The sequence below is a fragment of the Lolium rigidum genome, chromosome 1, assembly GCF_022539505.1.
Source record: "Lolium rigidum isolate FL_2022 chromosome 1, APGP_CSIRO_Lrig_0.1, whole genome shotgun sequence".
Classification (NCBI taxonomy): Eukaryota; Viridiplantae; Streptophyta; class Magnoliopsida; order Poales; family Poaceae; genus Lolium; species Lolium rigidum.
This window is the reverse complement of record NC_061508.1, coordinates 28,001,892-28,015,348: the sequence shown is the minus strand read 5'-3', so window position 1 is coordinate 28,015,348 and position 13,457 is coordinate 28,001,892. Positions and strand designations below refer to the sequence as shown.

General features: G+C 43.6%; 1 protein-coding gene across 1 annotated transcript; it reads right to left on the bottom strand.

Annotated features, from left to right (window-relative positions):
- Positions 1-1,013: 1,013 nt before the first annotated feature.
- Positions 1,014-2,687, bottom strand: LOC124670177. The gene is made up of 3 exons (XM_047206688.1): positions 1,901-2,687; positions 1,503-1,829; positions 1,014-1,399 (listed from the first exon to the last, which is right to left on the bottom strand). Exons 1-3 carry the CDS (start codon positions 2,682-2,684, stop codon positions 1,014-1,016), a joined length of 1,497 nt encoding a protein of 498 aa, XP_047062644.1. The 5' UTR covers positions 2,685-2,687.
- Between the last annotated feature and the right edge of the window lie 10,770 nt (positions 2,688-13,457).

The window sequence follows — 13,457 nt, the reverse complement described above, 5'->3', positions numbered from 1 at the left end:
GGGGAAAAACGACGACGAGAGAAACCTGCCACGTGCCACAACCGAATGCCAGTAGATTAGGGTTTAATTTAGTCTAATTTAAACTTCAGGTTTCACTTAATTCTATGTAGATAATCATATTTTTGAATGAAATTCCACAGTTTAATTATATTTGTTTGTTCAAAGTTATTTTGGGGAATTCTTATTGAGGTTGCTGGCGTGTGCAACTCAAACTGGGGAGCATGTGTCGGTGACCCAAAGTGCTCTTAACACTTTCTTTCCTCACTCCACTCAGAAACCACAAGTGTAGCTCGAGCTACCCACCTCATTTTTTGAAAAAATTGAAAACAATATTTTAAAGTTTTAAAAAATTCTAAAATTAAATCTGCATGTAGATAATACTGTGATTTACAAACATGGAAAATTTTCACTGAAAATACCTTATATTTAGAGCTGTGCAAAAATGACAAATCATGATATCAATAAACTGAACAGTGTCACATATCAAAATCTCAAAATGTGTCAGATTTTGTTAATTTTCTGCAGCCCAGAATATGAGGTATCTGAAGTTCAAATTACAGACTGGTAGATCCCATCATTGTCGATATCTAGATTTTTTGTCAGATTTTTTAAAACTTGAAAATCCCATTTTCAAATTTTGCAAAAAAAGGAGCTACATGTAGCTCGGGTTACAAAGATCCACTCTCCACTCCACTCCTCTAGTATGCAAATTCCTGTTCTCCACTAGTATGGAAAACACTATGCCAAACCTGTTCTCGTGCATGAACACACTGACGTAGGATGTGGTTAACGGTGATACTCTACGAAACTTCAGCGGCTCTCGCTCACGCGATACAATTGCCGAAAAAACAGTCGTGCTTCTGATGCAGTTTCTTCACCAGGTTCCACAATTCCATGATGATCTCTACAGCAGTCTCGCATTCACAAAAAGATCAACAAAAGCGGCTCCAAGTTTCAAGCTAATCAGCGAGCTAGCTTATCAAGCCGACGGGCGAGCCAGGCAGTGCGACGAGCTAATCCAGCGGCAGGACCAGCTTGGCGGCGTCGAGGCGTGGGTTCAGCCGGAGCGCAACGCGCTTCATGTCCTCCGCGCCGCGCTCGTACGCCGGCAGCGCTTGCTCAGCCACCCGCCGCGTGTACTCCTTGGACCCCAGGAACTGCTGCACCGCCGCCGTCTTGGCGCCTTCCACCTCTGCCGCCGTCGCCCGCCTCGCCGCGGCGAGCTCGGCCTTGGCGTTCTTCCGTTCTTCATCCATCGCCCGCTTCGCCGCGGCGAACTCGGCCTTCACCTCATCCAGCTGCTCTCCCAAAGCGGCGATGTCGCGTTCATGCGCTCTCTGCTTCTGATCCAGCTCCAGCGCGTGGTTCAGGGAGTATGACACGTGGTTCACGGCCTGCACTCGCCGGCCATTGCCGCCGAAACGCGCACAAACGATGTGACCAACCGGTGAATGATTTGCGCCATGCGTGTATGTAGTTACTGTACGTATAAGATACCTGGCGAATTGCTACGAAGCTCGACGCGACGACGTCGGAGGGCTTCGCCACCGCGAACGCGCGCTGCCGGCACGGCGGGACCATGCGATCCAGTACGTTCCGCGCTTCCTCCCAGTCGGCGCTGGCGCCGTCGTGTGTGTCGGGCACGGGCAAGTGTCGCCGGTTCGGGGCAGAAGGTGGCGTGCCTAGCTCAGAACGGCAAAGCCCGGCTTTTGCACTGGCGACCTCATCCTGTTTCCTCTTCTTGCCAGGCAACTGCGGCGTGCAGCTGACCGGCTCGGCTTTCACCTTCTCCGCCAGAGCCACAGCCTCGTCCGCTGGTAGACCCATCCCTAGCACACAGCAGCACGACGGTAAATTATATGCTAATTCGACGAAGCGGAATCGATTTGCGACTTATTACCTTGGGAACCAGTAGAAGGAGGAGAGGGCTGGAGTGGCGGTGGTGGTGATGTCCCCGCCAGGTGAGAGGAGAAGGCTGCGCCAAGATCGGCCTCCGAGAGGTAAGCCCGGAGATCAACTCCCGCGCCGTATGTGTGTGCTAGCTTTGCCACCGATTTGCTATCCTGGCTCGATAGCACCGGACATTTGGTGGAGATCTTGCACGGCGGCTCCTCGTACCAGCGCACCGGGCACGACCATGGCACCGGCGAGCTCAGGAAGAAGAAGCCCCTTTTCCACTTTTTCCCGGATTTGGGACCCTTAATGCCAGTGAAGAGCGCTCCGACGCCTTGTTTGCACCGGAAGAAGCACCAGCCCTTCCTACTGAGAGCGAAAAAGTGCCGGAACACGGCGAGCGACGGCGGCACGTCGGTGGTGTGGCAGAGCACGACGAAGCCCACCAAGACGCGCCAGCCGTTGGGCGTCAGCTGGCCCGGCGCGACGCCGAAGTGGGAGAGCACCTCCGAGAAGAAGGGGTGAAGCGGGAACCGCAGACCCGTCTCCAGCGCGTGCGCGTACACGCAGACGCTCCCCGGCGGCGGCGGCGTGCACGCGCGCCTGTCCCCGGCAGGTGTCGCCCCGAACTCCCTTGGAACGCCGTGCTTCTCGCAGAGGGCGTCGACCTCGGCCTGGGTGCGCAGGGACGAAGCGAAGCACTCGGCGGCGGGCATCGAGAGGGCGGCAGCGTCGTCGTCGTCGCTCTCGGTGTCGCTGCGTATCAGGATGGGGGAAGAGGAGGAAGGCATGTCGCTGCGCTGCTCTCGGTGCGGCGTGGGCGTACCGCTCTTCTCTGTTTCTGAATCGAGTCTCTCCGGGTATGCGCGCGCACACCTTTCCTCTACCTACTTTGCATTCATGGCAATTACGGGTATTCAAGAATTTCGTTTTTAGATTTCTTTACTTGAGATTTCGTTAGGTACTTCTTCTGTCTCAAAGTTGAGATAACTTTTTTCAGATAGAGGCAGTAGTAGAATCAAGGGACATGCTCCACCCGGGGACCCTAAATGTTTCCTAGAGAGCTATGGGTGTGGCCGTGTGGGTGGGTGGGGGCTCGCGACAAAAAAAACGCGCCTAGTCCACAATTTTATTTTGATGCCCGACGCGGCCCAACAATTTATCTGGTGCCACCGGCAAAATACAACCTATGGGGAGGTTAGTGGGAGGGTCGGCGTGTCGCAAGTTGGCGGGAAGCGGGTGTGCGAATCGGACCATCGTCGTGGGCCAGCTTAGTCAGCGGTCGCGGACCGGTCGTCTTCCTCTTCGCCTTCCGCGCTGTGTTAATGTACTGCGCCTGCTCGTCTTCTGCGCATGCTCGCATCCAGCCTTTATGGCGACGACAACATGGAGGTTTCTTTGTTGGGAATGGTATTAACAGGAGCTATGTCGATGGATCAATTATTTGGTTTGATGATTGTGACACAGAAAGTTGGTCTCCTGCAATGGTTTAAAATCTAGTGGAGGAAATTGGTTATGAAATGCAGGGCAGGATAAGGGCACATTATTTGATCTCAATACTAACAATGGCTAGGAATGGACTGAGGCAGATTAGAAGTGATGATGATACACAGTTTATGAGCACAGTTGTTGGTATTGGACACCACTTCTTCAACATCTACCAGGACCATGATGAATCCATCTGAGCAAGGGATTGGGATGATGTAGTTGAATTTCATGTGGTTCATCTTCCTCCAGTTGTTAGCCCTGCAAAGCCCATATCTCAGGATGATGAAGAAGGAGTAGTGGACAATCCCCCTGTCCCTCTTTCGGTTATTTTTTGAGACTGGAGAAGAAGAAGAAGAAGAAGAAGAAGAAGTGAGAGCTAGGGAAGAATAAGTAACCATAGGAAGGGCTGTGATGAAAACCAGAAGCAGCTATAAGATTGTGAGAGAACAAGAAGAAATGGATGAAGAGGATGAAGAAGCTAACAGTGGTGAAGACGATGCAGACTTCAACATGTTTGATTCTGACTATGAGATCAGTGATGTTGATTATGATCTCTTTGCCAGCCATGTTGATGAAGATGAGGGAGAGGTGAAGAAACATTGTGCACATGGTAAAGAGAAGCTCGAAGAAGAAGATGAGTCAGAGCCTGATGATCTATGGGCCCCTGACTCAGAAGATGGGAAGGTGAAGGTCAGGCTCAAGACATTCAAAGAGGAAGATTTGAAAGATCCCAAGTTCAAAGTTGGTCAAATGTTTGAGACAGTTGACATGCTAAGGAAAGCAATCAACGAGTACAGTTGCTTACAAAGAAGAGCTATCAAGATGCCAATAAATGACAAGAGAAGGTTGTGTGCTAAGTGTTTAGGAGCAGATGACTGTCCATTTTATTTGTGGGAATCTTACAATAAATCCAGAGATTCTTGTATGATAAGAAGTTCCATGAGAAGCACACATGCAACAGGAAATTTAAAGTTAGTGCATTTACTGCTAACTTTGTTGCAGACAAGTATTTGGAAAGTTTCAGAGCTGATCAAGACATGAACTTGAAGAAATTTTCAAGAGTGGTTCAGCAGCAATGGCACATGACACCTGGTAGGAGCAAGATGCAGAGAGCCAGGAGACTAGCTATGAAGACAATTTATGGTGATGAAGAAGAACAATACAAGCTTTTTTGGGACTATGGTGATGAAATTAGAAGGAGTAACCATGGCTCCTCTTTCTTCCTAACATGCAATGCAAGTGGTAGATTCAGTAGATGCTACATGAGTCTAGATGCTTGCAAAAGAGGGGTTTTACAAGGTTGTAGGCCAATTATATTTGTTGATGGATGTTTCATCAAAACAAGGTACAAAGGCCAATTGCTTGCTGCTGTAGGTATAGATCCAAATAATTGTATCTTTCCTATTGCAATTGCTGTTGTAGAGGTGGAAGACACAACAAAATGTACATGATTTCTTCAAACTTTGAAGAATGACCTGGGTATAGTCAATACTGCTCCATGGACACTGATGTCAGACAAGCAAAAAAGGCCTCATTAATGCAGTGAAAGACTAATTCCCTGAATCTGAACACGGGTTCTGTGTGAGGAATATGTGGAAAAATTTCCAGCAAGTTTTCAGGAGTGATGCTCTCAAGAATGCTTTATGGACTATAGCTAGAAGCAGTACCACAGCCAAGTATGAGAGGAGCATGGAATACAAGAAAGCACAGAACCCTGATGCTCATGCTTGGCTTGAAAAGTTGGACCCTAAAACCTGGGTTAGGGCATTCTAAAGTGACCTTTCTAAATGTGACATATTGTTGAACAACAACTGTGAAGTTTTCAACAAGTAAGATGTTCCTTCCTTATGTTGCTTCCTTATCTCATGTGTTTATGTTGCTTATGTTGCTTCCTTATCTCATGTGCTTATGTTGCTTCCTTATCCGCTGTCCTTAGGTACATTTTAGAAGCAAGGAGTTGCATGTCCTTAGTATGTTTGACAGAGTCAAAAATCAAATGGTGACTAGGCATTATAGTAAAGGGAAAGAGGCAGTTGTGATGACTGCATTATTACACCCAAGATCAAGAAGAAGCTGGACAAAAACATGGAGCTGGCTAACAACAACTTTGTTGAAGGAGCTGGTGATGAATAGCTTGTTCAAACATACAGACACATAGACCAACACACAAATACATTTTCATAGCTTGTTCAAAAGAAACACACACATTAATCAACACATAGAAACTAGAACCATTACACCATAGCACACTTGCATCTTTAGTTCTGTTGCATAAGCATTACACATATCACACCTAACAGCCCTACTACAACTTTCAGAAGAAGAACTGCTTCAGTGAGCAGATCAAGCACTGAGACCAAATTCTTCTTCACCAGCTCATCATTGCCTGGCATTGTCACTTCTCTTTCTTTCTTCCTGAGCTCCAGAGCTTTCCGCCTCTCCTCTGCCCATCCATGCGTATCAACAAATGCATCACATGTCAGATAATCATTCTCACACAGATACTCAACGTACTGCAGCTCCCAGTGCCCAAAATTACAGCCAGTCTGTCATATTACAAAAAATAAACATCAAAATCCGACATGCATCAGGCCAGCCGACACTCTCAGAGAATCAATTCGACCAAAAATCCAGAAATGCAGCACACAGAAGCCAAAGTTCATTGCTTACCCCATGCTTTTTGCACTTGTAGAACACCCAACTGATGTGGTCGTCGGTGTCGGAGACATACCGCTTCACGGCGACGCTGCATCCGGGGCAGGGAACCAGTGGAATGTACGGCTCACGACGGAACAACGAAGAGCGGACCGAGCTGGACGCGGACATCGCGACCACCAACTCGTCTCCAACGACAACTCTGGCGGATAAATCGCTACGTCGGCGATTTCTGGGGCTAGGGTTCTATGTGCCGAATGGGGAATTGTTGGCCAAATTGGGGATATAAGTAGCAACGTCGGTTTTTCCATTTTACCCCCCCCCCCCCCCCCACACACACACACCTTCTCCAATCTGCCACGAAACACCCTCCCGCGGCTGACTGTGGGCCCCAAATGCGCACCGCCAGCCAGAATACACCGCGCGTCGACACGTTGTGACCGTCGATGGGACAGCCAGCCGTATTCAGTGACCGTATTTCGCGTATTCTTGAGTAGGGTGATGGAGGCGGACGAGGCTGCCGAGTTTAGCGACGCGCCATGTATTTTACTTCCTCGGGTGATTTGGGTCTGCACAAACTTCACGCATAAAACACACATGAATACACGATCGGTTACATGAATCAACCGAAAGGAAGGCAGCCATGTTGAGGGGAAGTGCCGCAGCCGTGTGACCTCCGGTAAAGGTAGAATTACAAGCAAACCCTTATCCACTCCAGTGAAAGCTGGCTGGTACGCACTGTCGAGTGTCGGTACCGAGTAGTACAAGGAGATCAAAGAAAGCCCCGCTGGCCGTATTTTGGTCAACGTGACGAGCGTTGCTTCGTCACTTCCCTTTGAACTGTACCACACTGTTGCTCGCTTTCATTTTTTTTTTCTCACCATTAAAGCGCCCTGGACACATCTCTACTGCTACTAGCAAGGACCACTACAGCACTACTACACGAGGAGCGGCGGTTCAGACCATCCCTCGGACGGATACAGATTAGGTGACATGCACCTTTAAACATTACGAAAAAATCTGAAAAAAATTATGAATGTTCACAGCATATATTAAGATAACCTATAAAAATTTAAGATCAAAATTCAAAACATACATCGAGAAATAAAAAGAAGAAAATCAGATGTGAATAGTCACATAGAAACTCAGATTTGAATTTGGGAACTATTCATGATAGATTTTGACAAGACAACTGCTACTAGTGTGTTATTGACATGAAAAAGCCAGTGAACGTGAAATTGATCCTCTATGTTTATTTTAAACTAAACCCTAGACACTTATTATGGGTTTGAGGAAGTACTTTTCGCTTGACTAATTTTATATGAAAATATATAAACATCTGGAACATCATTTTAGTTTTATTAGATCTATCATAAAGAATATTTATATAAACATCTAAACCATCGTTTTAGTTTTGTTAGATTTATCATGAAGTATATTTTCATACCATGTAGATTTGAATATTTTTTCATAAACATGGTGAAACTTAAAGATGTTTGACTCACGATAAAACGCATTTCAGTTTTTTTTAGAACGAATGGACTATTTTGGTAAGGCAAAAAAGGTCAAAAGGAATAATATTTGCAGCTCTTTGGTTGTGAAGCTGGTTCCTTCTCATCAATTACCTTGAAATCCCTGTCTATTTCTGAAACTCGCTCGTAAGAGCAGTGGAGGGAGGTCGAGGACAGGTCTTAGAAATTACTAAACAATTCAAACAGCAAACTCATGTCCCATGGGGGACAACATGTCCTTATCAATGAAGTTCTCATGAGCTTGTCAATGTTCATGATTTTGTTGTTTGAGGTACATAAAGGGGTACACAAACTATTCAACTATTATGAATGGCAGTGCTCGATGAGCATGAAAAAGCAATGGTTGTATAACCTTAGCAAAATAGGTAGACCGAGTGATGACGTTGGTGTGGGAGGGAAGAATCTTGAAATAAAGGACTGATGTTTAGTCAACAAATGTATGTTTAAGCTATTAAATGAGGAGGAATTTGCAATTAGCTAACGTGACAATGAAAAATTCTGATCCCCCATTCTAAAATATCCTATAAAAGTTACGGAAGAATTTTTCTAGCTCAAGCTTGTTCATTACCAAAATGGCACCACTACTAGTTTTATAATAGATTCCTGGTTGGGAGATGTGTTTATTATCTAGCTATACCCATCTTTGTCGAAAACTACAAATGGAGGCCGAGCTACATGTAGCTCTTTATTTAAAAGAAAATCGAAAATCATGCTTTCAAGTTCTAAAAAATGTGGGAAAAATTCTGGATGTAGACAATGATGAAATTTATAAACGTGCAAAATTTCAATGTGAAATTCTTTGTATTGTAGACTATACAAAAATAACAAAATCTGACAGGTTTTATAGTTTTGAAATGTACACTTCTTACTATTCTCAGATCCACATTTTGTCATTTTTATGTATGCTAAAGTACTAACAATTTCACATTTAGCTTTTACATGTGCGTAGATACTATCATTGGCTACATCCGGGATATTTTTTTTAGTTTTTTTTTAGTTTAAAACTATGATTTTTGAATTTTTGAAAAGAAAGAGCTACATGTAGCTCAGCCTCCATTTATCCACTCTTGATCTTTGTATCATATTGTGCAACATGAATATGTTAACTTCTTTAATATTTTAAATGGAATGCATGTGAATATTATTTTCGGTCATTCTTTATGTCATGACAAATGGATATATTGTCTGCATCTAGTCCAACAATTGATGGTTATTAATCTATCTCTAAGAGCATCTCCAGCCGCGTTGCCCAAAGCGTCATCAAAGGGATTTGGGGCGCCGGACAAAAAATCATCCCAGTCACGCACTCCAAAGGCTGTTTCGGTCCGGACGTGTTCCAAACATTGTTCGGCGTCCCTAGCCCATCCCCTGTGTATAGATGCTCTATCAGAGACGCCAGACATAATTCTTACACTTGCTTTTTGATTAGAGGTCACGTTTGGAGGACATGGCTAGGAAAGGAACCTCCTCCAAACGCGAATTTGGTCCGAACTTCCCCCAAAACGACGTCGTTTGGGATGCGACTGAAGATGCTCTATAACCCCATGCTAAAAAAAACTCTCGGACTTGAGTGTTTCGTTGGAATCTTATCTCTCAAGGAAAGTTTTCTGTGAAGTCCATGTATTTGGTTATGGTCAACGAAAACATAATTTTTGAAAAAAGCTTATTTTCAAGTTGAAGGTCCACCATAGATTAAGATACTCAATTAATATCTTAGTAAAGGAGTTATTTGAAAAAAAACTTAGTACCTCACATCTTAACATGCGTTCTTGCAAGTCCTGCCTTTCAAAATTTCCGTAATCTGAAGAAGCCCATAGTATTAGAAGGTTGTTACGGGCGAAGAACACATGACTCTTTCGACGTGGTTGTAGTGGATACACCTTTTTTCCCTACGAAATCTTGTACTTGTACAAAGAAATCTTTAGACAAAATTCACATGGTTTGCATTTCTACTAATCAAACCCAAAGAAGCCCATAGTATTAAAAGGTTGTCACGCTTGAAGAAGGCAACACTTTTTTGGAGGGGTTGTAGTGGATATAAGTATTTTTTTTTCCTTTAAAATCTTGTACAGATAAATCCTGGAAAAGATGACATGGTTTGCGATCCTACTAATCAAATCCGAAGAAGCCCATAGTATTAAAAGGTTTTCACGCGTGAAGAATGCAATATTTTCGTAAGGATTGTAGTGGATATAAGTATTTTTCCTATGAAATCATGTTCTAATAATTTCTTAGACAAAATTCGCATGGTTCGCAATCCTATACTAATTTTAAAAAACTAGTAATATACTTCTTTCAATCCATTAAATGTATCGGTAGGAGGTAGAAAAATTCTCATAGATTAGAGAACATTGAATCTAGGAGGCCATACATATAGGATGTGTTCGGTTGTAGAATGGGAGAGAATGGAATGGAACCATTCCATTCTAGTGGCATGGAACCATTCGATCCTTGTGTTCGGTTTCGACAAAATATTGTCATGGAACCATTCCATCCATGTGTTCGGTTTTGGAATGGGATGAGAATGGAATGACTACAAGTGGCATGTGGCCACCTCTTTAACAGGAATGGTGAGCTTACCGCTGTGCGCGATTTTTAGTATCACAATATTAATCGAAATTTTGACAATGACACGTCTCAAACGTATCTATAATTTCTTATGTTCCATGCTACTTTATTGATGATACCTACATGTTTTATACACATTATATGTCATTATTATGCGTTTTCCGGAACTAACCTATTGACGAGATGCCGAAGAGCCGTTCGTTGTTTCTCGCTGTTTTTGGTTTCGAAATCCTACTAAGGAAATATTCTCGGAATCGGACGAAATCAATGCCCAGCATCTTAGGATCACACGAAGCTTCCAGAACACCCGAGAGAGGCCAGAGGGGGGCCACTGGGCCACCAGACGCCAAGGTGGCGCGGCCCAGGCCTTGGCCGCGCCCCCTAGTGTGTCACCGCCTCGTTGACCTTCTGACGCCGCCTCTTCGCCTATATAAAGGTCCCTGACCTAAAACACGATACGAAAAAGCCACGGTACGAGAAACCTTTCAGAGCCGCCGCCATCGCGAAGCCAAGATCTGGGGGACAGGAGTCTCTGTTCCGGCACGCCGCCGGGATGGGGAAGTGCCCCCGGAAGGCTTCTCCATCAACACCACCGCCATCTTCATCAACACTGCTGTCTCCCATGAAGAGGGAGTAGTTCTCCATCGAGGCTCGGAGCTGTACCGGTAGCTATGTGGTTAATCTCTCTCCTATGTGCTTCAATACAATAATCTCATGAGCTACCTTACATGATTGAGATTCATATGATGATGCTTGTAATCTAGATGTCATTATGCTAGTCAAGTGGGTTTTACTTATGTGATCTCCGGAGACTCCTTGTCCCACGTGTGTAAAGGTGACGAGTGTGTGCACCGTGTGGGTCTCTTAGGCTATATTTCACGGAATACTTATTCACCGTTATGAATGGCATAGTGAAGTGCTTATTTATATCTCTTTATGATTGCAATGTGTTTTGTATCACAATTTATATGTGTGCTACTCTAGTGATGTTATTAAAGTAGTTTATTCCTCCTGCACGGTGTAATGGTGACAGTGTGTGCATCGTGTAGTACTTGGCGTAGGCTATGAGTATGATCTCTTGTAGATTATGAAGTTAACTATTGATATGATAGTATTGATGTGATCTATTGCTCCTTTCGTAGTGTGAAGGTGACAGTGTGCATGCTATGTTAGTACTTGGTTTGGTTATGTTGATCTGTTATGCACTCTAAGGTTATTTAAATATGAACATTGAATATTGTGGAGCTTGTTAACTCCGGCATTGAGGGTTCGTGTAATCCTACACGATTAGTGGTGTTCATCATCCAACAAGAGGGTGTAGAGTCTAGCATCTATCTATTTATTCTGTTATGTGATCAATGTTGAGAGTGTCCACTAGTGAAAGTATGATCCCTAGGCCTTGTTCCTAAATACTGCTATCGCTGCTTGTTTACTGTTTTACTGCATTTATACTGCCTGCAATATTACTACCATCAACTGCACGCCAGCAAGCACTTTTCTGGCGCTGTTACTACTGCTCATACTTATTCATACCACCTGTATTTCACTATCTCTTCGCCGAACTAGTGCACCTATTAGGTGTGTTGGGGACACAAGAGACTTCTTGCTTTGTGGTTGCAGAGTTGCTTGAGAGGGATATCTTTGACCTCTTCCTCCCTGAGTTCGATAAACCTTGGGTGATCCACTTAAGGGAAACTTGCTGCTGTTCTATAAACCTCTGCTCTTGGAGGCCCAACACTGTCTACAAGAATAGAAGCACCCGTAGAAATCAAGCTATTTTCTGGCGCCATTGCCGGGGAGGAAAGGTAAAAGGTACTCACACTCCGGATCTCGGCTACTAAGCTATTTTCTGGCGCCATTGTGTGTGTGCTCGAAGCTATTTCCTTTAGATCCTGCAATTGCATCTTTTTGTTTCTTGTTTACACTAGTTTGGCATAATGGACAACAATGAGCTTCTTATTCTATTTCCTGATTTAAGACATGGATGGTTTGATGCGAAAATTAAAAAACCTATGGAACATATTAGTATGAACGCTTTGAACACCATTGTTGCTAATGATATAGAAAGTTCTAAGCTTGGGGAAGCTGGCTTTGATGAGCATGATATTTTTAGTCCCCCAAGCATTGAGGAGAAAATTTACTTTGATGATACTTTGCCTCCTATTTATGATGATATTGGTCTTTTAGTACCGCCTGTTATGGAGGATAAGTTTAATTATGATTACAATATGCCTCCTATATTTGATGATGAGAATAATAATGATAGCTACTTTGTTGAATTTGCTCCCACTACAACTAATAAAATTGATTATGCTTATGTGGAGAGTAATGATACTTTTATGCATGTGAATAAGAATGCTTTATGTGATACTTATATTGTTGAGTTTGTTCATGATGCTACTGAAAATTATTATGAGAGAGGAAAATATGGTTGTAGAAATTTTCATGTTACTAAAACACCTCTCTATGTGCTGAAATTTTTGAAGCTACACTTGTTCTATCTTCCTATGCTTGTTACTTTTTTCTTCGTGAACTTGTTTATTTACAAAACTCCTATGCATAGGAAGCATGTTAGACTTAAATTTGTTTTGAATTTGCCTCTTGATGCTCTCTTTTGCTTCAACTACTATTTCTTGGGAGTGCATCATTAAAACTGCTGAGCCCATCTTTATGGCTATAAAGAAAGAACTTCTTGGGAGATAACCCATGTGTTTATTTTACTACAGTACTTTTGTTTTATATTTGAGTCTTGGAAGTTGTTTACTACTGTAGCAACCTCTCCTTATCTTATTTTATTGCATTGTTGTGCCAAGTAAAGTCTTTGATAGTAGGGTTGATACTAGATTTGGATTACTGCGCAGAAACAGATTTCTGTCTGTCACAAATCTGGGCAGAATTCTCTGTAGGTAACTCATAAAAATCTGCCTATTTACGTGCGTGATCCTCAGATATGTACGCAACTTTCATTCAATTTGAGCATTTTCATCTGAGCAAGTCTGGTGCCACTTTAAAATTCGTCTTTACGGATCGTTCGTTTTGACAGATTCTGCCTTTTATTTCGCATTGCCTCTTTTGCTATGTTGGATGGATTTCTTTGTTCCATTGACTTCCAGTAGCTTTGTGCAATGTCCAGAAGTGTTAAGAATGATTGTGTCACCTCTGAACATGTGAAATTTTGATTATGCACTAACCCTCTAATGAGTTTTTTCGAGTTTGGTGTGGAGGAAGTTTTCAAGGGTCAAGAGAGGAGGATGATATACTATGATCAAGAAGAGTGAAGAGTTTAAGCTTGGGGATGCCCCCGTGGTTCATCCCTGCATA

Excerpts from the sequence above, each read along its gene's own strand:
- LOC124670177 (XM_047206688.1), bottom strand. The coding sequence starts at position 2,684 with ATGCCTTCCTCCTCTTCCCCCATCCTGATACGCAGCGACACCGAGAGC. Across the intron at positions 1,830-1,900 it reads TCCTTCTACTGGTTCCCAAG|GGATGGGTCTACCAGCGGAC; the intron begins GTAATAAGTCGC and ends GCTGTGTGCTAG. Across the intron at positions 1,400-1,502 it reads GTCGAGCTTCGTAGCAATTC|TGCAGGCCGTGAACCACGTG; the intron begins GCCAGGTATCTT and ends ATGGCCGGCGAG.